This window comes from Camelus bactrianus, chromosome 6 (assembly GCF_048773025.1).
Source record: "Camelus bactrianus isolate YW-2024 breed Bactrian camel chromosome 6, ASM4877302v1, whole genome shotgun sequence".
NCBI classification, from domain to species: Eukaryota; Metazoa; Chordata; class Mammalia; order Artiodactyla; family Camelidae; genus Camelus; species Camelus bactrianus.
The window spans coordinates 20092810-20120444 of record NC_133544.1 but is presented as its reverse complement, the minus strand read 5'-3'; the positions used below and the strand labels follow the sequence as shown (position 1 = coordinate 20120444).

Below are 27635 nucleotides of genomic sequence, written 5' to 3'. Positions count from 1 at the left end.
AAGATAGATAAATAGATAAGGCATGGAGCCGGGCCAGAGCTTGTTAACCTGGATGAAATAAGACACTGCGGCTTTCAGTCACTTCTTTCCAACACTTCTTAGCTTCGTTTTCTGAAGCTATCCATTCTTGGATTATAGTAGGGTGATGGAAGAGGTGAGATCATTAAATAAAGCTGTCTTCACTCCCCCTCAAATCAATAATATATGTTATTTTCAGAACAACTCATTCTCAACACTCCACATATCTAATACAACTCTCTGTTCTTACAAAAAATATGTGTAGTACTAAAAAGGACAAGAAGCCTTACCTTAATAACTTGCTTAAAGGAGGACCTGAAGACAATAAAATCTTAACTTGCCCCTTGTTTTGCACCCTCAGTCGCCTGGGGGAATTTGCTATAATGGGACCTTGGATGGGTAAGAAGTAGGGCTTTCTTTTGTAAAGTGGGAGGAGGTTGATCATGAAGGGTAAAGAGAGCTTCTACAAGCAGAGCTATTTTAGGATAATGTGCAGGTAGAAGCTGAGGATATAAAAATCCAGTCTCAGCTTCTGCACAGCAAAGGAAACCAGAAATAAAACAAGAAGAAAACCTACGGAATGGGAGAAAATTTTTGCACGTGAAACCGACAAAGGCTTGATCACCAGAATATATAAGCAGCTCATACAACTCAATAAGAAAAAAATAAACAACCCAATCCAAAAATGGGCAGAAGACCTAAACAAGCAATTCTCCAAGGAAGACATACAAATGATCAAAAAGCACATGAAAAAATGCTCAATATCACTAATTATCAGAGAAATGCAAATCAAAACTACAATGAGGTATCACCTCACACCAGTCAGAATGGCCGTCATTCAAAAATCCACAAATGACAAATGCTGGAGAGGCTGTGGAGAAAGGGGAACCCTCCTACACTGCTGGTGGGAATGCTGGTTTGCTGCTGGTCTGGTGCAGCCACTATGGAAAACAGTGTGGAGATTCCTCAAAAGACTAGGAATAGACTTACCATATGACCCAGGAATCCCACTCCTGGGCTTGTATCCAGAAGGAAATCTATTTCAGGATGACACCTGCACCCCAATGTTCATAGCAGCACTATTTACAATAGCCAAAACATAGAAACAGCCTAAATGTCCATCAACAGGTGACTGGATAAAGAAGAGGTGGTATATGTATACAATGGAATACTACTCAGCCATAAAAACCGACAACATAATGCCATTTGCAGCAACATGGATGCTCCTGGAGAATGTCATTCTAAGTGAAGTAAGCCAGAAAGAGAAAGAAAAATACCATATGAGATCGCTCATATGTGGAATCTAAAAAACAAAAACAAAAACAAACAAACAAACAAAAACAAAGCGTAAATAAAAGAACAGAAATAGACTCACAGACAGAGAATACAGACTTGTGGTTACCGGGGGGTGGAGGGTGGGAAGGGATAGACTGGGATTTCAAAATTGTAGAATAGACTACACTGTATAGCACAGGGAAATATACACAAAATGTTATGATAACTCACAGAGAAAAAAATGTGACAATGAGTGTGTATATGTCCATGAATAACTGAAAAATTGTGCTGAACGCTGGAATTTGACACAACATTGTAAAATGATTATAAATCAATAAAAAAGGTTAAAAAAATAAAAAAAAATAAAAAAATAAATCAATTCTCTTTAACCTGTTTATGTCTGACTACCCTTTGGAAGATCTTTGTGTACTGTGGGGGTATGCTACCAGAAGACCACGCACAGACTACGTTACTGTCAGGGAAAACATTTAATCATTTTGTTGTAAAAATGAAAGTTCTGCTAACATGTTTCAATTCCCTTTGCTTTCTGGTGAAATGTGTCACAGAAACAAAAGAGTACATATAATATGTACATAGAGAAAATGACAATTTTTGTGGTTTTAATTAGCATTTCCCTGATTACGAACGAAGCTGATTATATTCTTGCATGCTTCTTCAAATGAAATGCTTGCTCGTGTTTTTTACCTTTTATCTTTTTTTTTCTTTTTAATTTCTGAGTTGTTTATCTTTTTACAATTGCTTTGTTGGCAATAAGATTTGGATACAAATTGATTTGGAAACAAAATGGTAGTCAGTTATATTTTCTGCTACAAATATATTGTAAGTGTGGCTTTTCTTTTCATTCTTTTTATGTTGTCTTTTGATTTGTGGGAGTTTTTAACTTTGATGTGGTTACATCAGTCATTTCCTTTATAATCTATGTTTTCAGTGCCTTTTCTTCCCCCTAAGTCCTAAGTCCCGAGGTCATGAAGATATTAACTGTATTTTGTTTTAAACTTTTATGGTGCATCATTCACACTTAAGCTTTCATCTATTTTTGCATCTGAGATAGGGGTTCAATTTCATTTTTTTTCATATCATCTATGAAAAAGTCCATCCTTACACCCCTCTTATGTGATGGGAGCTATGTCAGACATCAAGTTTCTATGTACACATATTTGTTTCTGGATTTTCTATTTGATTACATGAATCTATTTATTTATTCTTTTGTCAGGACTACACTATCCTACATTTCAGTAATTTTAATAAAGTTTGATATATGTGAGGAAAACTCCTCCCACCTTGCTCTCCTTCAGAAACATCTTGGCTATTCCAGAGTGTCTTCTCTATGAAGGACCTGAATTTTTTTGTTAGACACTCTCCTGTATACTTTGTGTTCTTTGTTACTTTCTTATTGCTATAGTACTTTTAATTACATTTTCTCAGGGATTATTGCTGGAGTTAGAAGTAAAATGGACTTTCATAAACTGGTTTTTATCAAGCTCGTTAAACTTTATTTTTCATAATTTAACTACAAATTCCTAAAGCTTTTTATACAGAAAACAACATTATTTCCAAATGATGCTGTGGCGAGTAACACCTACACAGTGTCTAATAGAAACTGTGAAATGGGGCATCCTTTGCTTATTCCTGGTCTTAAAGAAGGACTTTCAAAATGCTAAGGTGAGATTTGCCATAGATTTTTTTTCTCATGACTTTTGTCAGATTAAGGAAGTTTCCTTCTATTCTTAGTTTGCTAAAAAGTTTATGAGGATGATAATGATATCACAGGAATAAATGCTTCTTATTCATCTAGTGGGATGACATTATTAAAAATATTTCTCCTTAACCTGTCACTGTGGTGAATTATACTGATTGATTTTTCTAATGTTAAACCAACTCAATTGCTGGAATAAACTCATTGATGAATTGGTAATTTGTCAGTGTTCATGATTAATTATACTTTTTATACATTCCTGGCTTCATTTTGCTAATATTTTATGTATATTTTTGCATCCATGTTAACGTGAGATGTTTCTGAATTTTCCTTATTTATACATTCTGTCTGGTTTTGTCTCAAAGGTTATGCCAATTCATAATGAGTTGGGCATGTTGCTTCTTTTCCATTATAATTCATTTCTTGACCTGTGAGTTGTTTAGAAGTTTACTTTCAAATTTCCAAAAGTCTATGGCTTATCTGGTTCTTTTTGAATTTTAAAGCTACTTATAATCATGCCACTAAATTCTGGCACATGGAAATGAACACAGATGATATGTGTAAATTCCAGTTTTCACTAAAGGGAAGTTACATACATGCTCTCCCTTTCTTTTGTCTACTTATAATATAAATATAAGGACTAGAGGTGGAACAGGCATCTCAGATCAGGAGGGGGACACAATATATTGAAGATGATAGTGCAAAATAACAAAATAAACCTGCCTATAACCATACCTGCCATGGATGCCGTATATTTGGATTGTTACACAAAGGAGAAGCTAATTTCTATCTTATTTAACCCGCTATTATTTTTTGGATTTCTCTGTTAACTGAAGTTATGATAACTCAAACTAACACAAAGGTATGAGAATCTAAATTATCATGGCATTTCTGGAAATGAAAATATAGATCTGAGGCGGTGAGACAAAAAACAGAATCTCTGTCTCCAAGTTGACTGGCCTTCCTTTCTCTTTCATTTCCTTAAATGACTCCTACCTCTTCCAGTCCTGCCTGTATCTCCTCTTCTTCCTTGACCTACCACTTATGAAGTTCACTAGTTCCTTTCTATAAAAAAGGGTAACCACTTTAACCCTGACTTTCTGATAGCAAACCACCCCAATCCCTAACTTTCCAAGCACAGTCCTAAAGTCGTATTACTTCCACAAGCACTTTCCCCTGCCCTCACCTGCAGTCGGTCACCAGTCCGCTCCGTGCTGCACACCACCACTACAGCGGTACTCCCACACACCATGCTCCCCACACCACAACCCCTGATTAAAAACTATTAATACTCCCTATGGGCTAAACAGCCGTGCTACCAGCTTTCACCTCTCACCCTTGAAATGCACAGGACAGAATGCAAAGGGATCACATCAATTCTTTCCAAAAGAGCAGCCCAGAATCCTTCTCAACAGAATATCTCAATAGTCAGTACCAACCGATAGGAACAGGCACTCAGGAAGAAAACTACTTGTAACCCTGATAGAAAAGATCAAAATCTAAATTCCTTGATTTGTATTTCAGCACTTCAAAGTGTCTCCTGTTACTCTCTGTGTTATCTCCAATGAGCCTACAAGAAAAAAATAATGTGAAAGTCTTTGAAATGGAACAAAAACTTACCTGGGTATTTTCAATGAAAAACTAGTTCTTGCTTAGCAGACCCTTCTGGGTTTTCTGATTCTGTGGGATTTCTGTACCAGTCTTTGTCTTTGAGCTATTTATAACTTTATGAGTTGTAGAGGACTGATAGCTATGCAAATGATTCTTGTATTAGACATGTAAATAAATTTTGTCAGGGAGGTTCAGTTGATTTCCTTCCTCCACTATGGAAGAAGCCAGTGTTGCCTCTATTTTAAATTCATTTCAGTACTCATAAGTGCTCTCTGAATGTTCCCTAGAGCTGTAAGTAACATCTTGCTCATTCTTTCACTAATTAATGAGCTAAATAAACTCATTTGTCATGAGATCATTTTATATCTGCATGAGAGTCATAATTTCATAATTTTACCTTAAACTGTTCTTAAACATCCTTTTAACAGACCCTTTGTTCACTGATGCCTTTAAACTTTGATTACTTTCCCAACATGCAATGTCTTCTCTGACTCTTTCTACCTGACACTACTGATTCTTTACATTTCAGTGATGGATCTAATCTCCTCCATCATGTCCTCAACTACGAAAGCCATGCTCTTCCTGATAAACCTAGACTTCAGTGACGTCTGAATTTATTTTACAATTATTGTTTCTTCGTAATACTTTCTACAAAATGCATTCTTATTCACATGCTGTAGACAGTGCATATTTATCTTATAACATCAATTCAGTTATATGTAAGGAACTTCTCTCCTCAATTAAAGTGCAAATGCCTTGAGAGAACTAATCACAATTCATTTTCCTTTTCTCCTCTTCATCGTACACATAGTGCCTTAGGCCCAATGAATAGCCACTACTGAGTCCCATCCGTGGCCCATGAACTGGGGCTCTCGGTCAAGATGATTTTTTTCAGGTAACCACTTAATTTTATTTGGGGAACAACCTACTATGTTTTGGCTGAAGGTGGTTCTTTTCTAGGGAAATTCACACTAAACTTTAATGAAGCTCATTAGAGCTTCTGTGAAACAGCAAATAAAGTGTAGTGCTGATCAGAAGGGCTGAGGAAAAGAGAATAAACTGATATCCTTCTGGGTAACTTTCCCCCCAGCTCTTGGGGCTGTGTGTACCTATATTCCAAAGAACAGTCTTATAATGTTCAGTTTGACATCCATTCTTTCATTCAACAGATGTTTATTCATTACCCACTATACATTAGGAATTTTTGACAAGCCCTAGGGATGCATTTGCAATCAAAATGTAATTTGTAATCCAACAAGTTTACTTGCTAGTGAAGAAGGAGAAGGGAGAGTTGAGAAAGAGGAGGAAAAAGAGACACAACTGTGACCCATGTAGACAACTGGTGACAAGCCAAGTCAAGTTAACTCAATATGATGAAAGCACCATCTTATTTTCTGGTGTTAAACCTACTGAACCTGTAAAATTAATCTATTGTAAATATTCCTAATGGAATAATGAAATTTCAAACACTTTTCAGATTTGTATCACCAGAATATACACCCTACATTCAAAGCCTTACATATCCAAGTATCAACTAAACCGAATAAGGGACCACCAATACTTTTCTATAGTTTAAGTGCTGAGTTGCAAGAGAATTGTAAATGATCTTGAGACCGCTTCCAGCATATTTGATTTTATGAACTATAAAATAATTCACCAGCTGAATAGTCTAACAAGTGTATTAAATCTGCTCCTTATAATGCCACATGAAGTCACAGGATTTCATAACATTTCAGTATTAACATTATTACTGAGCATTTTCATTTTTATGGTTTTACTTATAATTATTTCAAATTAAAACCATCTTGAGAAAACTGCCACTGTGAAAAACCTAGTTCATTTAATCAATTTTATTTTTCTCATGACGACTTCTTATTTTTATCCTTTATTCCTAGAGGAACCCTTAGAATAAAGCATTTAAGATTTAATGCCATAGTACTTTGTTAGCAAAGAGATTATGTAAGTAAAAAAGATTAACAAATACTAATAAAAGTTATAGGCTTTTTGTTGTTATTGATACAATTTTCAGCTTCACATATCGGTTTAATTAAAATGATTAAATAAGAAATAATAAGCAAGCACATAATGATAATGATAACCTAACATTTGTTTGGTCCTAAATATTTTCACATATATTTTCTCTTAATTCTCATAACACCCTGATAAAATAAGTTTACTTATAATCATTTTTACAGATGAAGGAGTCAAGAAACGAGTGATTTACTAAATGCTGTATAAGTGGCATTTTGTATGCTGAACCCAAGTCCTCAAACTCAAAATTTCTGTTTTTGTTCATACTTTTAAAAAGAGCATTTAATTCACAAGCCAAATCCTGTTGGCAAGACACTTTCTAAGAGTAAGTAAAATATATGTGAAGGAACACTAAACATTTAATACATCTATAATGTCATCATACTGAAACTGAGAGGGTCAGTGTACTTTCCAAATGGCCCAGTTAAATCTAAGGAATAGATTATTTATCCACTAGGGTCTGGACACTGCTGATCAAAATGACTTGCTTACACAGGACTAAAATGTGCTCTATTAGCATCTTTCCATTCCTCATAATCACAAAATAAATATTTTATTCTTTAGTAGCCTTATTGTGTATAAGTTTCTTATTTTTTTGCCTGCTCATTAAAAGCATAAAAAAAATCACCACTAGTCCCAAACTGCTTTTAATATTTTGTCTGTTTTCAAAAGCCTTTTTTTAATACAAAATACATATATTCAACATTTGAATCATACTCTCCATATACCATTAAATACTTTCTCCTCACCTCACACCATGTAACAGCATGGCAATATTTACTTTCTGAAAATGACTTTTTATGGCTGAATAACATTTCATCATAAAGTATACCATAACTTATTTTATCATTCATTCAATCCACATGGCTTTTATTATAAAAATTTAACACAATCTTTTATTTTAAACTTGCAAACAGACAAAGGAGTAAAATCACAGCCTTAATTCTTATTTAACAAGTCACTATTAAGATGGTTCTCAATTTTTTGTATTCTTTTTTCATATGCCTCTCATCACAAGTTACCATTCAGGTACACGCAATTTTGTGTCTTGAATTTGTTTCCATTTAACATTATATAATACTCCTTTTTCATAATCATTGTGTCATGTTGGGTGGACATTTCACACCTTATCTAACCATTACTTTATTGCCACACAGTAAGTTGTCTCCCCTTTTTTCTATTCACAAGTATGTAAATCATTTTCCAATAAATATTGCAAGCACATAATCTTTACGCTCATGCACTTTAAAAAGATGATTTTCTAATAATAGACTCCCTCAAGTAAGATTATTGAAAAAAAGGCTTTATCATTATTTGGATATTGAAAAAAAATGTTGAACGTCTAGACTTCAAAGTGTAAATAGCATCCCGATCTGACTTTCTTATTGACTCATCCTTTTAGCGACTGGGAGATACAGAAATAAAAGGAAAACATAATTACATTTAAACTAATTATGTTTTCCATAAATCAGTACATATTGGCAACATCATCTTCTGAGAGTGGTGACCACTTAAATATCATATTTTTGCTTTTTTCCTGTATTTTTTTTTTTTTCATTTTAAAAGTCTGTTATCAACATACCTTTCAGGCATAGTTTAGCTTATTTTCCCCTTTGACTCTTAGATGTAGTTTTAGAAATGCTTTCTGGGACTGCTTCCTTTGGGGAGTGCTCTGAAATCCACACCAAGGACCCAGCAGTGATTCTGACAGAAGGAGAAAGAAAATTCCCCAACTTACCGTTTCTAACGCATTTACACGGTCCTGCAAACAAAGCATAATATATAATTATAAAAACAAAGTTATTAAAAATCACTTCAAGTTTACTTAATTTTTAAGACTATTTATCTTCTATTAGTAACATTTTCTTGAAGAATGTAAAAAAGGAAAACTACTCAGAATGATCTCTCCAACAGAAATATATTCATAAAAGAATCCTTTTTAATCATCTCAACTAGTGTTAGGACTGCAAGGTTTAATTTAAATTAAATATATATTTAGATACAGTTTCTAAATGAAATAGATCTGACCACTTTTCTATTGGTAAAATTACTTCTCTAAGGAAATAAAATTATTGGATATATTTGAATATATGAACCAGAACTAGACAATAGTAATGATATAAAAAAGGAATTTAGCACACAAACCAGCTCTCAATTAGGTATACAGCACACAGTGTGACCTCACAGGCAGGTAAAGTTCAGACATAAAAATAAGATCACCAACTAAAATTAATATGTATATTGTTAATTGAAACAAGGCAGGAAAAATACATGAGACAGAAATGTCATGCAGCCAATCCTAAACCCAGACAGGTCTCTACTACCTTCAGCATCTTAACAAGGTATTCATAGAAATACCGGTTTTGAAAAGGGTCATTGACAATATCTCAAAAATCTAAATGATTAAGAAAATGGTTTCATTCTCAGTCTAATGGTTGTGTTCTCATTTCTTTCCAGAGCTGATAGCTACATACAAGAAGTTCTTACCAAAGAAAAAAGGCTGAAACTGAGAGATGAGAGTCTGAAAATTTAAAAAAGTGCAAAACTATCCTTTTTAAGAGGATCAAGGCCATTTTTCTTTCTATTTTCTCATTTTAAGCGGCTGGAGGAGATATATGAAATCTGGATTTCTTTGTTCTTTACTTTAGTTAATCATTTGGTGTTCTAAGAGGAAAAGAGGGAAGACGGCGCACAGGGCGATTCAGCTCAGATCTCTGTGGCCCTGCAGAGACTGACATGGACCCACGACACTCAGGAGCATAAACTTGGCCCTCCCTTGCATTCTCCCAGCTTCGCCTAATACACAGAGGCCTTGCCTTTGAGGACTGCAACCCAGCCTCCAAACCTCAGACTGGGAAACTGGGTTGCACATTTCGGCCCCTTTGAACATTTGGCTATGTGGGGACAAGTTAAATGAATGTATTACGCAAAATGAACCCAAAGCAGACTTTTTCACAATACAGTCTGTTTAATTGCATTTTGTTGGCATACTTGAGAGAACCTCACCCTTGCCCTCATAATTTTCATAAAATAGTTCTATTTTATTGGTGACTTGTGTACTGTCACATTTGAGTAATTCATAATAAATGCATACAATGCATCAAAGGGGGTTACATCTGTTGTTACCAGCCATCTTATTCACAGTGCGTCTGGGACAAAACCATTCAGCAAAGCTTTATCATCCTTTGCAGACTGAACAGAACCTCATGAGACAGTCTTTGGGTAGTCTCGCACCTACAGACACCATCCCGGAAGGCTTAGGGCTTTAAGTTGTCCCCACGCCACGTATTTATGGGGCTTATATCATTTATGATTTGTATATTTTAAAGGCACACATACAGCTGGTTTGAAATCAGCTGATGTCATATGATGCCAAAACAGAACAACTGAATTAAATTCTCTCTTAATTCCTATCTCAGTGTTTGGTAAAGATAAATTGATATAACTTATGTATTAATGTCTTCATTTTACTTAAACATTTGTTACAGGATTTTAAAAGTGATACGTACTGTCATAGACTACACGTTTGGGACCTCAAAATTCATGTGTTGAAACCCAGTGCGCTGGCATTTGCAGTGTGGTCTTTGCGAGGTAAGAGGTCACGATGATACAGCCCTGATGGGATTAGTGCCCATGCAGGAAGAGACACAAGAATGCTTGTTTCTCTTTCTGTCCTCTGTCATGCAGAGCCATATCGAGAAGATGGCTGTCTACAAGTCAGGAAGAGGTCCCTTACCAAGAACCGAATCGGCCAGCACCTTGATCTTGGACTTGCTAGGCTTCAGAGCTATGAGAAATGTCTGTTGTTTAAGTCACGCAGTCCACAGTAATTTGTTATAGTAGTCCATGCTGACTGAGACATAGGCCTAGTCTATAAGACCATAAACACCAATGGTCAAAAAACCTCCAATTCTTTAAAATATACAGATCAATAATCTACTTCAATGCAATTTGTTTATGTCTGTTTGTCTATAACCTACACCATTCCAAAAATAGTACTGAGATAACTTTAAATGAAAAATGTATACGTTAAGAAAATGAGAAAATTAGGGAAATATGAAATTCAGTCCATTAACCTGAATTTAAATAATTCAATCAACAGCAGCTAATAGGATGCCCGCCACGGCTGCCAATTAGTGAGTGCCGTCTAAATTGCATTTTTTTGGTCTTAATTGTATGCTATACATAAAAAGAAACTACTCCTAATCTTCATGAACTTATTAACTTGCTTTTAAAATTTAAGAAATGTATTTGGAAAATATAAATGGTTGTAGCTGACTTCTTTTTTGGCAGACAAGATTAGTTATTATAACTCTGTATATAGAAGAATTAAGTTACTACAAATCCTGATTCTTAAACAAAGTATTTGCGTACTTCCTCCCATATTCTTATCATTAAAATAGAGATAACTTAAGCCAATTCTGTGGCACTGATACAGTCTATGAAAAAAAAATGCCATATACATCCTAGAATGAACATATAATTATACCAAAATATGTTCTCCTTAACCTCACCCACTCCCACTCTCACTGCAACTGTAGTGTCTTGTTGCTGTTGCTTAAGCTCCAATGTTCATTTCAACTGATTTTTATCTTCAAGTTCAACCTGCAGGCCCAACAGTCTCCTCTCCTCTCCCACCAGACACACAATCCCAACCTTGGATCTTGGGGAAAAAAAAAGAACTGCTAGAATGCTGAAAGGGGGTTAGCAGGTGAGCAGAGTGGAGAGGGAAGAAGGCTCCATAAGCAATGAAGACACTCGCCCTATAATCAAGCCATTTCAGGTGGTTTTAATAAATCAGTAGTTCCTATTTTTGTAGTCACGGACTTAACGAATCTGACGAAAATTTATCTTTTCCCCAGGGAAATGTACATTATATAGGAAGCATATAATTTTGCATATACTTTTAGGAGAACTGCAGACTCTCTGGAGCCCAGCCATGGGCCTCCAAGTACTTTTGCTCCAAATAAAAATACCTGAAATAAGATGTAAGAATTATACAGATAAATTATTTTAGTGGACCAAATCTATTTATTTCTCCTGTATGAAACATTTCTGGATAGCGAGGAAAGAAACAATTGGGAGTGGAAGGTTAAAAATCAAAGGAGAAATTTCCTTGAAATATTTTGAAGAAAAAAGTTCTTGGGGAAAAAAATGTTTTATTGCTATTGGTCTTTTTTTTTTTTTTTTGTAATTGGATAGTCCCTTTCCCACTATTCTTTAGTACTAAAAGTATTATTATTATTATTATTATTATTATTATTATTATTATTATTATTATTATTATTATTATTATTATTATTAATTTAAGGGGGGAAAGTCTAAGAGAAACCTGAAATGGCAACAATTATTTTAACATTCACTCTTGAGAGAATACACACGTAGTCAGTGCATAGTCAGTTGAGTTAAAATGAAGAGTACCAGACATCAGTGTGACTATTGCATGCCATTTTTAAGTGAAAATAATGCTGCTAGAAATCACATTTTAATTTATTCTGGGCTTGACAGATCAAGTAAGGAGAGTTATTTTTTGGGGGGAGGCAATAGCACATGCACTATAAAAAAGATGTATTTTAAACTTTTTATAATGAGGTTAGTAACCTGCCCTGAGCTGTATATAGTCCTTTGCTATTTGGTCACAATGGGGTATACTTTAGAATTTATGAGTAAACCAAAGCCAGTTCATTAGCATCACTGGAGATGGGCAAATATCGGTAGGCTAAGTCAGGAAATGAAGGCTAAATGGATAGCTGGTGCCTGAATCCCTGATCATCAACAGTCTATTTGACTTAGCTGAGCCAATCAACTAGCCACATGGTTTCATCCATCCCATCTAAGAGATGAAACAGAGGCTCTAGGTCTAAATGCTCAAGAGGGTTTTTGCCTCCGGTAAGCATAGCTGTACAGATCCAGTGACTTTATCACAACAATGCAGTACGCTCCAAGGATGCTTTAAATTTAGCTAGCCTACAAAAAAGCACAATACTGGCATAAAAACATAATGAGAGTCTCTATTGCTTCTGAGTCTAAGAGACATTAAGAGTATAGACTAACTCCGGAATCTTCCCCGGGACCGAAGGGCCAAGATGGACATATAATTTTCAAAAAGAAAATCCGCCATGAGGACCTCCTCTCATCACTGTTTTATAAACACAAAGCCTGTCTTCTGGGAAAAAAATCCACTCAGCTTCACCTGGAGACCACTGCAGGGCATTTTTCCTGTCAACCTTAACTTGGTTTAATCAACACTCACAGTTTACCTGCTGCTTCCTATATGAAGGATATAAAATAAAATGCAGATGTGTCCCTTTTCTCCTCTATGCACTTCCACATGACAACCCATTACATATAACAAACTGTCATTCTTTTTTTTTAAATAATTAAAAGAGAAATAATTTCAGATATATTCTTTTTCCAAGCTTCAAGATAGTAAAATGAAAGGAAAAGGCTTTTTTTTTAACCACCATAAAAGATCAGCATTTCATGGAATCCTTCTAAAAATTAAAACAAAATAGAAAAAAAATCAAAGCAACCTCAAGAGTGCAACACCAAAAAAAGCTTTAAAATACAGCATAAGTAGACTTCGAATATATGAATGAATCAATGGTCTATACATAAAGTTGCATGTTATCTATTAAAAGCCAAAGTTACTCTATATTTTAAAAAGCTTTAGAATGAATGACATTAGTGCAACTTACAGTGGTTTCCCCACATCTAGTGTTTAACTTAGCTGTCAGTAGATACCTATAGTCAAACTTTGTTAACTCATCTCACTAGCAGCTTAAGAGCCCCTTTCTACTTCAGGGTTCAAAATAACAAAACAGAAATGCTGAAAAGAAAACCACAGCAAGGCGTGAGGATTTTATCTAAAAAGTTGTCAGTAAGAAAACCCAACTTTTGACTTATCAAGAAAAGCCTGTTTAAAGGGATGTATCGTTTCCTAGCCTAGAGAGAGTATCCAGTAATACTCTTCATTATCTGCTTTTCACTTGGGGACTGGAACATCAGAAGCAGAAACTATCACAAAATTTAAGAACAAAGTCCAAGTGTGTGCTCCACATTTCTGATCTGTTCCCTCATCCACTACCATTGCCAGATAGAGGCCCCCGGCAGCCAGCTGTGCTTCTGTACCTTCCTTCTGCTCTGTTCTCAGGGTGGCGGTTTGGTCTGTGGTATTGCTTGTTATGAGGCGATCACTGACTACTGTGCTTCCATTCAGTGCTATTCAGGAAAGGCTGAGGTTGCACTGAAGTGGGATGCGTGCACTAGAAAATGCAGCCTGAGAGACTAGGTAGGTGTTTTGCTTAAAGTCCCTACAAACACTTCCAGTCAACAGTACAAAGTTAATATCAAAAAAAAAAATCTGATTTACCCTTTATATTTCAGGTCACAAAGCAAGGCAATGAGATTTCTCCCCCCACCTCTTCAAAATGAAGAATCACTGCAAGCTTCTTCTTTAATGCACAAGGTAATGTGGTGCACAGGTGTGCGACCGTAGAGTAAGACTACAAACCAAGTGAAGGGTAAAAGGCAGAATTATCTTTTTCCTGGGACTGCTCAGTTCCACAGTGAAACTGCTGATAACAGGTAGCAAGACTTCAGTGAATGACATCTAGACTGGGGACAACTAAAAGTTATCTGAAGATAATATAACGGCTATGATTGTGGTTAGGGACAATGCAAATGACAATCGATGTAATTTAAAAGATTGACTGTTCCCCAAAAGAGATGCAGGAACAGGAGTTGAGCAGTAAGGGGAAAAAGCCAACAACTCAGAAACCATCACACCGTATTTTTTCAAGGATTTACATTTTAAGAAATAAAGTACATGTCTCCAGTTTTGAGGCTAGTCATATATCAGCTGAATATGCTCTGAACTCTTATGCAAATCATAGTGCAGTGGTGATTATGGCATAATTTATGAGTAGGTTTGTGTCAAGCACATTCTGTAAAACAATAGGGTATGCTTTTTTTTTTCAGGGTGTGTATCTTACTGCCACCAAACATAGCTGATCTAATAAGACTCTCTGAGATTAACATCTCCTTTGTTTCCCTCAAGTGTACACATCTCTTGGGTTTCCAGGTAAAGCATGTTCACAAGGAAACCCACATAACCACAGGAGCTTTTGTTCAGTCCTTCCTCTTGAATATCTGAATTGCAGCATGAGACTGTTGACTATCATGCACATCACACAGCTGGGTCATTAAATGGCACCAGAGTCCATCTTGGGAATTAAATTACTTACCTTTCAAATCCCAATAATCCACATCCTAACTTATATGCAGAGTCACTTACTCAATTCTTTTCAGGAGTCAAAGCATAAGGAACATTATATTAGAGACTCCCTCTCTCTCTTTCATTCCGATAGTCCTTCTGTGGGCTACTGTGTACAGTTCTCTCTCAACATTCTATACTAAAAAGAGAGGCTGCTGAGAATGAATAATTAAGACATAAACAAATTGTTTTAAAATATACTTGGCTGACAAAACCCAGGCTTTTCTTGCTTCTTAATTCAGTCTGACTAAGCTGAGAACTATGAATAATCTCCATTTTATAATATACAAATACCAATAGGAAGGGAAATGCGGTCAAAGGATTTAAAAGTAGCCTTAAATTATCTGTACTCCCATAATCAATGGTGCATTATATGTGACTATATTTCACAACATCTTTGAAAACTGAGGACAAAAACCCAACAATTTAGTTTTAGTTGAACTTCTAGGAAGCGTACCCGAAGGCTGACTTACCCTGTATGTCCTACAGTAAAGCAGATGTATCTTGACTATTCAGCTCCACATACCCTAAATATTCTACCTATGAAATACTTAACTGCTTTTTCTTCAAATTGAGCGTCATTCTGATTTTTCAGTGCAGTCTGACTAGCATCTTCCAAAGGTGGCATATTAAACAGTAGCTTTGGCTGTGTAAGAGAGATGTGAGTAAAGAAAAAGAGTTGGAAAGCTCTACTCTCTTAAAATAAGTTAAAGCACTATACATAGTAATAGCTATAAAAATAACACTAATAGGATTATAATCACTTCAGATGATTTTTAAAGTTTTTGCATTTACAGAGAATAACATCCCATAGGACTTTTAAAATATTCTCTCAAATAACTGCTCACCCAAACTGAAGTCAGAAATTTTAAAGAAATCATTACTTGAAGTTTAAATGGTTTTACTCTTCAGGATTATAAATAAAGCGTAGTGATTCATTTTCAAAATATCCCCAGTTATCCTGCTTTCAAAATCATCCGTAACTTATCCTAAATTCCAAAGTCTATGAAACAAAGGAATAAATAAGATGTGGGCTTATTAACAGACACACCTGGGCAGTTGGAGCCAGTAATGAAAGCTACTTTTAACACTCACCACCTTACCTGTGATGGACCACTGATGCAGGGCAATTTTAGGAGTTCCTGACTAATTACCAAATATTATACTTTCCTTCCATTTGCAAAATTAATAAAAATTCTACCAACAGATATTTATTCTTTGAGGAAGAACTCAAAACTTTACTCTTTGATTCTTCCCACTCCAGTTCATCTTTCAAAAGACATTGTGGAGACATAATCATTAAACCAGTTAATTCCAAGGCAAGGTTCAGCAAAGGAGGACAGTAGGTCACTCCAATCTGCTGTCTGTTTTTTATAGGTCCACAAGCTAAGAATGATTTTTACATTTTTATTCGTTTGACAAAAATCAAAGTCAAAATAATATTTCATGACATGTGAAAACTATGTAAAATTCAAATTTCAGTTTTCATAAATACATTATTATTGGAACATAGCCCATTCATTTCTTGACATACTGTCTAGGACAATTTTCATTCTATGACATCAGAGTTGAGTCATGGTGCGAGAGCATACAGTCTGTAAAAATGAAAATATTTAGAATCCGGTCCTTTACAGGAAGTTTGGCAACCCCCTTTTCTAAGGTGTTGCCGTCTATAAGAATTACTTCTGGCCTCACAGAGATCACCCTGAAGCAAACCCTCTAAGTTTCTAAAAGGGAAGAATAAAATGAAACATACAGACCAGGGATAAGAAATTTAGATGGGAACAGAAAAATTTTACCCAACTTTTAAACTTTAAAATAAAATTTAAAAGTTGTATGTACATGAACACTTATGCTCAGAATATAAACCATTCCTCAGGCCATATAAGTTTCTTCCTTTTGTCCTTTATTCTTGTTTCCATCATTTTTTCTTTCCTTCCAATACCCTTCCCTACCTTCTTTATTGCTTCCTTTCTTTCTCCCTCCCTCCCTTCCACTCATTTATTCATTTAATTCATCCATCCATCCATGTTTATTGAGACAGACACTATGTTAGACACTGGGTACACAGTTATCAACAAGGAAGATAAGGCCTCTCTGCCTTCATGGAGCTCACATTCCAAAGGAGAAGACAAAGACATGAAAAAAGAAGATACCCAGGAAGTGTGATCAGGTGGGGGGCGGGGGGCTAAGGGCAGAGGTTTGCTTGAGACAGTTTTCTCACGTTAAGTCCCCACAAAGGGGTGACATTTGAATCGAAACTCTAATGGGTGAAAAAAAGTTGTCATTGAAAGAGTCAAGGGAAAAGTATTATAGAGAGAGCAAGCAGCAAATGTCAAGTTTCTGGCATAGGAAAGAGCTTGTTTAATTTAAGGAACAAAAGGGACACCAATATGTGTGTTGTGGAGGTTAATGAAAACATCCCTTTAAATTACCAGTATCATAAAAATCAACACTGTTTATTAAAAGCTTATTATTTTCAAAAATTATATTGGGTTCTTTTCACATATGTTCTCATTTAATGCTCACAAAACTCTAGATAGATGAAAATTATTTATGTGATTCATTTAAGGTCAGAGAAACAGACTCAAAGGGATATGTATTAAATTCTACACTGTCATTAAATATTTGCACTCAGACAGTAATCCAGGACCACTTGACTCAAGAGTCCATACTAACTCTCAAAAACAAATTAAGGGTCACATTAAAAATACTTCCTATAAAATGTATGTATGTACGTATGTAATAGCTGTACAAAGTGGAGCTAGTAGAAATGCATATGGACAGCGCAGTTTTATAAGCAAAGAGACAATAAATGCTTTTTTATTACCATCAGAGCTATGCTTTTGTGTGTGGCGGAAGATAGAGGAAACACTAGAGAACTGTTCTGGAGCCTTTTCTCAAAATTACACATGCCGGAACAGCATTCCAAAACCTTATTTTTAACAGATGTCAGGTAATAGTGTAACAAAACACTTACTATATCACAATAAAATTTAATGCTCAAATAAAAACCACTATTTGTATGCACTTTTATATTTATTTCACTATATAATAAAACCGATTATATTTTTGGCATCTGCCTTTCTTAAGTAAGTTGCAACTCCTTGTGACTTCTGGGTCTGACATTAGGCCAGCTGAAACACACACAGTCAACAAACACCACTGGGGAAATAGCAGGAGAAAGGAGAAAGGAAAGCAAAGATCTACAGTTCATTAGCTGTGATGCTGTGCAGTTAAACGGCACCTCTATTGTGCTGATCACCCAATTCTTTTAGATCTGAGCTGCAGGAGTTTAGATTCATCACTGAGCTCATAAATGGCCTCCACCTCCACCCCTATTCCATTCGTGACAAATTTATTAGTTCTTTGTAACAGTGAAATGAGAACTCAGGATTTCAATTATAACCAGAGTGTAGTAAAGGCGTAGAGTACCTTGTAGGTAATATTTTTCTATTTCATTTTATGAACAAATATGGAAATATTGTTAACAGGCATTAAATGTTATTTATTAGCATGCTAATAAGCTTCACACTTTGAAAAGTAAACACTGAACGTAAACTTAGAATAGTAAGCGTAATGCAGATACTCTGGAAAAGGAATGTACTTCAGAATTAATTCTTTAAAACCAAAATAATCACTGATTATGATAAAAAGACAAAAATATGAGGAGACGCTTATTAGTCATTCTTTCAGCTCATTTTAGTTTTATCACTTTTTGCGCAATTTAAAATTTATGCAAATGTTTTCAGTGTTCTCTTTTATTTTTGCCAGAGTATTTTGAACCTGGTTTAAAACTGAAATTGAAGAAGCCTAAGGAGGGCTTTAATAACAACTTTCTTCAGTCTGTTTATTTAAAACATGATGAATAAGCAAAAAGAAAAGGTGCAGAATTGAAAAGGAAAAATGATCCTTTCTTCCTAGAAGTGCTCAAGATTATTACTGGATTGTTCAACCTCTTGCACCAGGAATTAAAATCTGCCAACAGACAAATATAGATATAACACTGTCTAGTCACCACAGTCATGAAAGCTTGGAGGCTAAGGGTTTATAAAGAGGCAAGAAGAAGTTTCATTAACATTACGACCTCAGAGTCTCCTGACTTATTTAATGCACTTTCTCAAAACTTTTCCAGTTTCTTAGTCTTTTTTTCTTAAGGAAGTAGGGGGTCGTTAGTATTTTGGCTGCTAACAAATCATTCTTGTAGGAAAAAAAAAATGGAAGAAATGTAAAGGAAAAAAAATGTCAGGAATCTAAACAAAGATAAAAAGTATAGAAATTCTGTTCTCCATAAGCTCATGAGGCATTTAAGTACAGTGGCATAGAAGACAAACAAATTCTAACACAAGTACTAACCCTGCCACTTACTGGCTGAGCAAGCTATGGGCTTCAGCTTTTTTACTTGGAAAATGAGAATTAAAGTATCCATCATACAGAACTGTTGCAAGGAATAAATGACATGTATTTAGAAGTTTTAGCACAGTGTATGACACAAAGAATTGCTTAGTAGCTATTGATCTCATTCATTAATAAGTCAGAAGGTGACTTTTTTTTTCTCCTTTAATATATAGACCATCTCCCTTTGGGGTCGATTTATCACAATCTTGATAGGAATTAGCAAATGCTAAATAAACTTTTGTTAATAGATTGAAACAAAACATTAGTGAGTTTTCAGGGTCCCAGACTGGGGAAATCCTCTGCTTCTTTTTCTCTTGGAAAATCAGACAGGTGGGAACGGGAGATAGCCCTTAAGGGACAGAACTATAGATTCTTTCAGTGATCTCCTATTAATACTCAGGACCTCAGATTTTTGTTTTATGAGTCAATGGAAACTGTTTGAATCGGAAATATATTATTGCTGAGCGTCTGTTTCCAAATCTGTTGTACATCACAGTCATTACTTAGAATATTGCTTTTCCCAACTGTCACGGTTATCAGGAGATGAAAGACAAAACAGAAAACACAGTGTTATGACCTACATGTGTGTGTCTCCCCAAAATTCATAGGTTGAAATTCTAATCCCCAATGTCATGACATTATGAGGTGGGGCCTTTGGGGGTGATTAAGTCATAAGGATGGAGGCCCTTATAAAAGAGACACCAGGGCGCTCTCTGCTCTCTGCCTGCTAGGAACCAGGAAGCAGGCCAGACACCGAATCTGAATCTGCCAACACAAATACTGAATGCAGACAGTGAATCTTATATTTCCCAGCCTTCACAACTGTGAGAAAGAAATGCTTCTAGTTTGAGTCACTCAATCTATGGTATTTTTGTTACAGAAGCCCGAACGGACTAAGACATACGGTTATCTGTCCAAAGTCTGAGGCCGATCTAGGGAGGTGATATGAGAAGAACAAGCAGACATGCATTATGAAGCATGGTCTTGACGTGATCACTTTAACTGCAACCCAAATGCAATCGCCCCAAATTGGACGGTGACAGCTGACTCTGGAAACTTGATTACAAACTCCCAAACAAGCTCAATGCTGCAAAACATCATAACATATTTAGATGGTTTTCATTTTTCACAAGAAAATGTAAGCAGCTCTTTACATCAGGCCCAATGCCCAAGGAGCCCAGAGCTTGGACTCTGACAAAGGCACCAAGGGATGTTTTCCGGAAGTGTGACTTTTTACGGTGTCAAAAGCAAAGGAGATGGTGTATGGAGACAGATAAAATAAATCCCCTCCTCCCGCTTGTGGGAACAACTGATAAAATCTGTAACACATACTCAGTTCACGTTCACTACCAAGTTTCTTAGTAAACATCCTGTCACAGGGTAAAATTTGGGCTTTTGAGTTCAAAGGTTACACTTTGTCTTTGCATTTTTTAAATGTTTCCAAACAGCATCTGCTTTTAAGAAGCTTTTTAAGAAGCTTGATTCAAGGAGGCTGCTGAATCCTGAAGACTTGTGCTCTGCATCACTTTGGATAAACAGAACCAGGCGTGGTTTTATTTATTTTATTCCCCAAAGAAAATGATCTAGTCAATCAACTTCCATATACTCAGACACAAGACTACTTCAATCTCAGGTATTCTATTTTCCAGTTTTATTCTGTCACAAATTTGGAATGAAAATTAAGTTGCAAATTTCAGGTAAAATAGGGTGATAAAATTTAATGATCACTAAAATTTCAAGTGGAATCTATTTTACTGAGCTTGCTTCTCTGCTCTCCTGAGGTCTCCTGATGTAGTAAATTGAAGTGCGCAAATCTAATTGGCTGAGACCCTGCTTGACCCTGCCAACATTTTATCTCTGTTGAGACCTCATACTAAGTTTAAGGCTTGGTAAGCCTCTTCACCTTTTGAGAAAATAGGGATTTTAATGAGCCACTAAGTTGCCTCGCCCTGCAAGGGTCAAAGTGTTGCCCAACCCTCCATCCCCCATGTTCATCCGTGTTTTGTTTTTTTTAAGTCATTGTTTAGGACACTTAGTTTTTAATCATACATCAGAAAAAGAAATAGAGATACACAGCGATCTACCTACATTTTGAGGAATGCATCTTGGAAAGAACAGTAGGTGTGCATTACACTTTGGTTTCTGGAATTACAGAAGTTCCATCAGAGCTCTCAGGAGTCATCCGCAGGATGAGCAGGATGCTGGATTTACCTTCCAGTTTAATAAAGCCTTAAATAGTCAATTTATTCAAGCTGGGACTTCTAAAAATGTACTTTAGTATCTCCCAGGGAAATCAGAATTTCTGGGGAAATTTAAGAATTTTTTACCAGTCCGTCAACTCTTCTGGTGATCCACTGTTAGAACGAAGCATCCCACTTCACCCCCACTTTACCCCCACTTTCCCCTCCAAAGGAACTCAGGGGCTCTTAGCTGCCCCATCCCTGCTTTCTACTCACAGTCTTTAAAATCCCCAAACCAGTATGTAGTTTGAGAATTCAGGTTTGGGCATTCTACAGTCAGGCAGAAATGACTGACAGCAAAACTGCAGAAATTATCCAGTTGGTCTGTCCCTAGCCCAGCTTGTCACCTGGTGTTTTACTAGGAGGACTGGCCATCTACTGGAGCTACTGAGATGTTAATGTTCTATACTGTCAGCCTCTGCCAGGGCGGTTCATTCACCCATGTCAGTTTTCTGTCTTTGGTGGTTTTCCTTGCCCAGTTTATTTCCAACGATGTGACTGCCAACTCTACACTGGAATTCTTTTCCATATTATAATACACCCATATTAATATTTATTAGATTTGTTCCAAAAGAAATGCAAGCTCCATTTTTTTCTTCAAAACACCACACTGCCATAGGCTACTCTGTAAGTAGGTGAAATGAAGTAATGACTGAGGAAAAGATTATCTTCTCCTCCCAGCTCATTTTCAATGCTTTTGCCTAAGCACTATTTAAATGACAAAAACAAAATCAAACACCTGCCCCTCCCATCCCAAACTATTTCTAAAAAATAAGTCAAATTATTGAAATGGAAGATCTCAGACTATTTTTAAAAGCTATCTAGGAAAGAAATTATATATAATTATGAGTCGTATGAAAAATAACAATAATGCCACTTAATGTCCTTCTGGGGCATAGCTTCTGAAAAGTTTCAGAAAAAATACATTATTTCTTTAAAATACACAAACTCAAATTTTTACAACTTTTAAATGAAGGATTCAGCTCATTTCTCATGAATGTATTGATACTGAAGAAGGTGTCTAAAAATACTTATGACATTTAGATCATAGATCCTATAATTAAAATGGTCCCTTTTTCCTCTTAAAAAATGAGATTGATATTCACGTGAAGCCCACAGAGTCAATTTTATTATTGCCACATTGTAACATTTTTACTTTTTTCACTATATTTAATAGTTATCCTAATACTTCCTTTAGCATAATTTGGCTAATATCTGAATTGAAAATCATGGTTGCCCAGTGGAGGAGAGCAGAAAAGAAGAGAGAAGAGGAAGGGGAGGGGGGGAGGAGGAGGAAGGGGAGGAGGCAGTTGGGGGGGGATGGTCCTGAAGGAAGGCCTCCATGAAGGCAGAGATGTTTACTGTTTAAATGACCAGCATGCAGCATTATGTCTGGCACAAAGTAGGTGCAAATAAATAGTCCATGTGTGGAATTCACCTTTATTGAGGACCTGCCAGGAATCAAGGTTTATTCATTTCTTATCATAGTTAATCCTCTTAAGAATTCTATGAAGTCAGCATTATTGTTGTCCTCAATTTTTAGATTTGAATACCGTCTCAAAATGACCTAAAGATGGCCTAGTCAAAGAGGAAAGTGAATAGGAAAAATCATGTTGACAATTACCTATTTTTAATCTCATTTAAAATAAAATGAAAAATCAGATGATGGTAAACTGGGATATTGGGAAAAGAGGAGGGGCATACGCATTTTCCAGTTACTCTATTAAGTAACCGTTACAGGGAGCACTTTGAAGCTTTTCATAACTAAGTGTGATACTCTTTTGGTGTGCTTTGCATTCTGGGGTTCACAAAGTGATCCGGCGAAAAGCAAGAACTGGATGCAAGGTGAACTAGGCAGGTCATTTAAAAAATAAAAACAAACACAGCAACACCGACCACTGTCAGCCATCACAGTCAGGTGTCAGTTACTGAATGGTTTTCAGCTACATTGAGGAAAAGCGGATTACCTTTTGTGCCTATTTAAAATGTTTCGGCTGATCCAGCAGATTAAAGAAGGGATTTGCTTGTTTGAATGTACCTCAAACCCATATGCAAATAGGACTCTGATACTGCGCTACACATTTATAGTCACTTTATTTTTTAAGAAGAGCAGCACATGATGTAATTGCAAACAAATGTCACACACACATACACACACAAAAGAGCCAGACAATGTTAAGTTTCAGTGAAGAATTTTTGGTAATTACCAGCTGCATTGTAAAAATCACTGTCAAAAATGCTCATCTCCATCATTTGTGATTCTTCTGAAGACTGGAAACACTCTCCTGTCTGCTGCCAACCCGAACTCACCATTTTATCCTTTTCTGTCCCTGCAGATTCCTTCCACTCATGCCAAATCACTCACTTACTGACCTTCTGTTTCAATACTACCTTCAAGGAGGGAGGGAGAACAGAGCAGGGCAGAGAGAAGGAGGGACAGTGTAAGTGTGTGTAAGTGTGTGTAAGTGTGTGTGTGTGTGTGTGTGTGTGTGTGTTTACAGGAATGCTAGAACTTGGAAGTCACTCCCAATTTTTAAACAAAAATGAACTCTGAGACAGGGATGGTGGGTTTTTTTTTAATGGGGAGACCTTAGAGATAAGCAGGAAAATGTGCTATGTAAGTAAGAGACCAGTAGGATGGCATTTATTTATTTAGTCAACAGAAATTTACTGAGTACCTACTATGATACATAGTGGATGTCTGCAAAAACGCATGACTTGTTACATAGATATGATAGGAAATTACAAATTATTATTTTAAAATAAATTTTTATTTTAAAACCTAAATCCCTTGGATTCAAAGATTTAAAAAATATGTACTCAGTTTCACCGATTATTTTCTCCTTGAAATAGTCTTTGTTAAGCGGCATGACACTGTGCCGTCTAGAATTTATTTTCTTTACGTCTTAGCCTCCTTTACAGGATTTTCACTCCTAGACTGTTACTTAAGTTACTTAAGTGTTAGTGTCCCCTAGGGTTCTGGCTTAAGTTTTTGTTTCTTTAAGCTACATACTTCCCTTGGGAATTCTCATTGCTCCAATGACTTTCATGACTTTGAGTATCATTTATACGATATGGAGACCAGATCTGACGACACCAAGTTCTGCAAGTCCAGTTCAGTACATGAATCCCCCTCTTGACATTGCTACCTGGATATTTCAAGGCACCCAAACTCACAATGTCATAAATTGAACTAATCAACTTTCCTTTATCTCATTGAGTAGGACAACCATCTACAAAGTTGCTCCATCAAGAAACCTGAGTCATTCTTAACTCCTTCCGATTTACTTCCTAACAACCAATCTCAAAGTTCCCTACATTTTTAGATCCTAAAATGTGTTAAGAAACCATCCTCCTCTTCACACTGCCTGCAGTGACCCAATCCAGGTCATCATCATCTCTTGCCAAAATTCTCACAAACATTTGCTTAACTGGTCTCCCTGGTTTCATTACTGCCTGCCCCGAATGATTTTAGACTTCATGGCCAGTTATTTATTTAAAGTGAAAATGCGACAATATTGTTCTCTTGTTTCAAACCCTTTACTGGTTTCCCATACACTGCAGGTAAAATCCCAACTCCTTTAGACCTCCATGTACCTTACAAGCTCTTGTCTCGCCTCTCCTCTCTCAGACCCTACATTCCGCCAAACTGACATCCTCTCAGTTCCTTAAACATGAAACTGATGCTTTCTTTTACCTCAGACCTTGTCATGTCCCTTCCACTGCCTAAAACTTTTCTGATCTTTACTGCAAAACCACCAATGCTAACTCCTGGTTACCATTTAAATATTGGCTCCCTTTGGGATGCCTACTTAGATTGCCAGTCCACCCCTGCTCACCTTACCCACCTTCAACCCTCTACACTTGTACCCAAACTAGCCTTATCGCCACCAAACATAGGTGTTGCTATATGTTCCCACAATGATGTAAACAACCCCTCTAATATCACTTTAAATCTTTTACAATAAACCCATACTTAAAATTCTTTTCCGTTAATTCTGGCACAAAGGGCAACAAGCCGTTTAGTATAAGCAGCTTGCCCAGCACGGTGCCTTGCACAGAACTGGTGCTCGATAAATATTTGTACAAGGAGTAAATGGAGGACCTTTTACTTACAGGAAACTCGAAGTGTTTAGGGATAAATACCCTTAAGGAGGATAACATTAAATGCAGAATGTCTGCTATACATAATTGTAGGATGATAATGAGTAAATAAAATTGACTCCAATTTGGATACATAGGGATTTGCTCACACTGTAAATTGGAATTAAATATTTAGCTCTCCCCTTCTGGGATAATCTAATCCACACTAAACACTTCTGGAAGACAGTTTTATGACTTTCTATTACAGATGAGAAAACAGGCACAGCAAAGTTAATTGAGTTACTCAAGGTTACCCAGTGAATCATAAGCAGGGCCAGGACTTAAAACTCAAAGTTGTCAATCTCCAGTACTTAGTGCTATCATTTTCGGGGGCAAACTGTTTTGTCTTTTTCTCCCCAAAGTTCTATCTTATGATTGTAGGACTTCAACTTCTATACTTTAACAGTCTGCTCAAAACTATTACCTGTAATATTTATAATTCAACGTGGAAACTCAGGAATGTTGACACTTTTTGATGGATTTTCCTCTGGTCTTTAAAATGAAAGACTTTCTGTGATATGTCTCTGCACTCTTGCACTCTGAGAGGTATAAGTTCCTTCTATGTTCTTAATAGGCTGCTAGTATTGCCAACATTGAACTCTACTGTTGCCGGACATCATACTGGATACTCTACACGTATAAACGTCCACAGCTGGTGCGTTCTATCGTACTCAATGGTCATTTTGATGGAAAATGCTACCAGTACTTAATAAATATTTGAGAAGCAACATAGGCTATCAAATTTAACAGGCTTGCTGGTTCCAACATTCATATTGTGAGAGAAATAAACTCAAAAAGATTTACACTGCCATTTAAAAAGGCCAGATATGTACTAAGTACCCAATAAATATGCTTATATGTGGTATTCTGGGGCAAATGGCAAACATAATGCATAACCAAAATGCATCAAAAAGCCTTTATCACCTTCTCAGTATACACAATTAGTGGATATCGCTTTGCTTTTTATAGCAACACACATTGCTGATATTAATTTTTCAGAGACAGACAGGGCAAGCAACACTTGAGATTTTTCCTAGCCCCAGAATGGACCACCCAGGCTCTTTCTTTGTATATCTGAATATAGCACAAGATGTTGAAAGGATTTAATCTACACAAACTGTGGCTAACATATGCCACTTTTATTAGGTATATCGAACTACACTCTTCTTTATCATTTTTAGACCAATTATACAATTTTCTCTTAACAGATACACCATCAAATAGAAGAATCCCCAGTTACAGAACATTTCCCTTGCTCTTTGGACCTTGCTTAACCCATTCTTCATTCACCAGGAGCAAACATCTTCACTCGTGAAGCACTCAAGCCAGCTCATTATATCACTCGCCAGCCCCGCCTTGCAGCTCCAGGCCCAGGAAGAACTCTAAATGTCCAAAGTATTTACTGTTCTTAATCCCCAATGTGACGTTAAGTGAATTGGTTCTGTCATGTGAGTATAACTGATTATGTCTCCTCTAATAAAGACAGACACTCGAGTTACCCGTTTGTAAGTTAACCCAATGTAAAAAAGGGAGAGAGAGCTTCTGCCAGATGCCAAGTTAACAGCAGTTGCACATACCATGGAAATGTCAATTAAAGTTCTAGTGCAATCTTTCAAACACAATTTTCCAGTCCAAGAAATGTATATAAATCCATAGTGAATTGAGAGGCATACAAAGCAAATGTTAAGCTCCATGTATGTGTTAATATTCTTGGCTGGTCACTGGCAGATGACATTGATGGAGTCAGAATACAGAATACTTTTGACTTTCACTTGAGAATGTAGATTCTATTAATTCATCCTCATTCATCAGCCCTGTTTTGAGGGGAAAGGACTTTGCAAAGATGTTGCTTTCATTTTCTAATGCTGTAGTTCCTATTAAACTAGACCAAGGAATAAAGGTTCCTTTCAAGAGTAGCAGAGACTGA

General features: G+C 36.2%; 1 protein-coding gene and 1 long non-coding RNA gene across 11 annotated transcripts in view; one reads left to right on the top strand and one right to left on the bottom strand.

Annotated features, from left to right (window-relative positions):
- The window catches only part of CEP128 (centrosomal protein 128), a 357239-nt gene that overhangs the window by 44566 nt on the left and 285038 nt on the right, over positions 1-27635 (bottom strand). For 9 of the 10 annotated variants that reach the window (XR_012507429.1, XM_045517288.2, XM_074365179.1 and 6 more), the window contains one exon: positions 8391-8414. Coding sequence is in view for 9 of the 10 variants with exons in the window: in XM_045517288.2 (XP_045373244.1) it covers positions 8391-8414 (24 nt within the window). In the remaining variant the exon portion in view is untranslated. Of the gene's footprint in view, positions 1-8390; positions 8415-15482; positions 15574-27635 lie in introns of those variants that run through there. The other variant, XM_074365182.1, reaches the window with a different exon arrangement.
- On the top strand, positions 12729-27624 carry LOC141577889 (uncharacterized). The gene is made up of 3 exons (XR_012507430.1): positions 12729-14120; positions 20774-20958; positions 26917-27624. It is a non-coding gene; the product is annotated as an uncharacterized LOC141577889 (long non-coding RNA).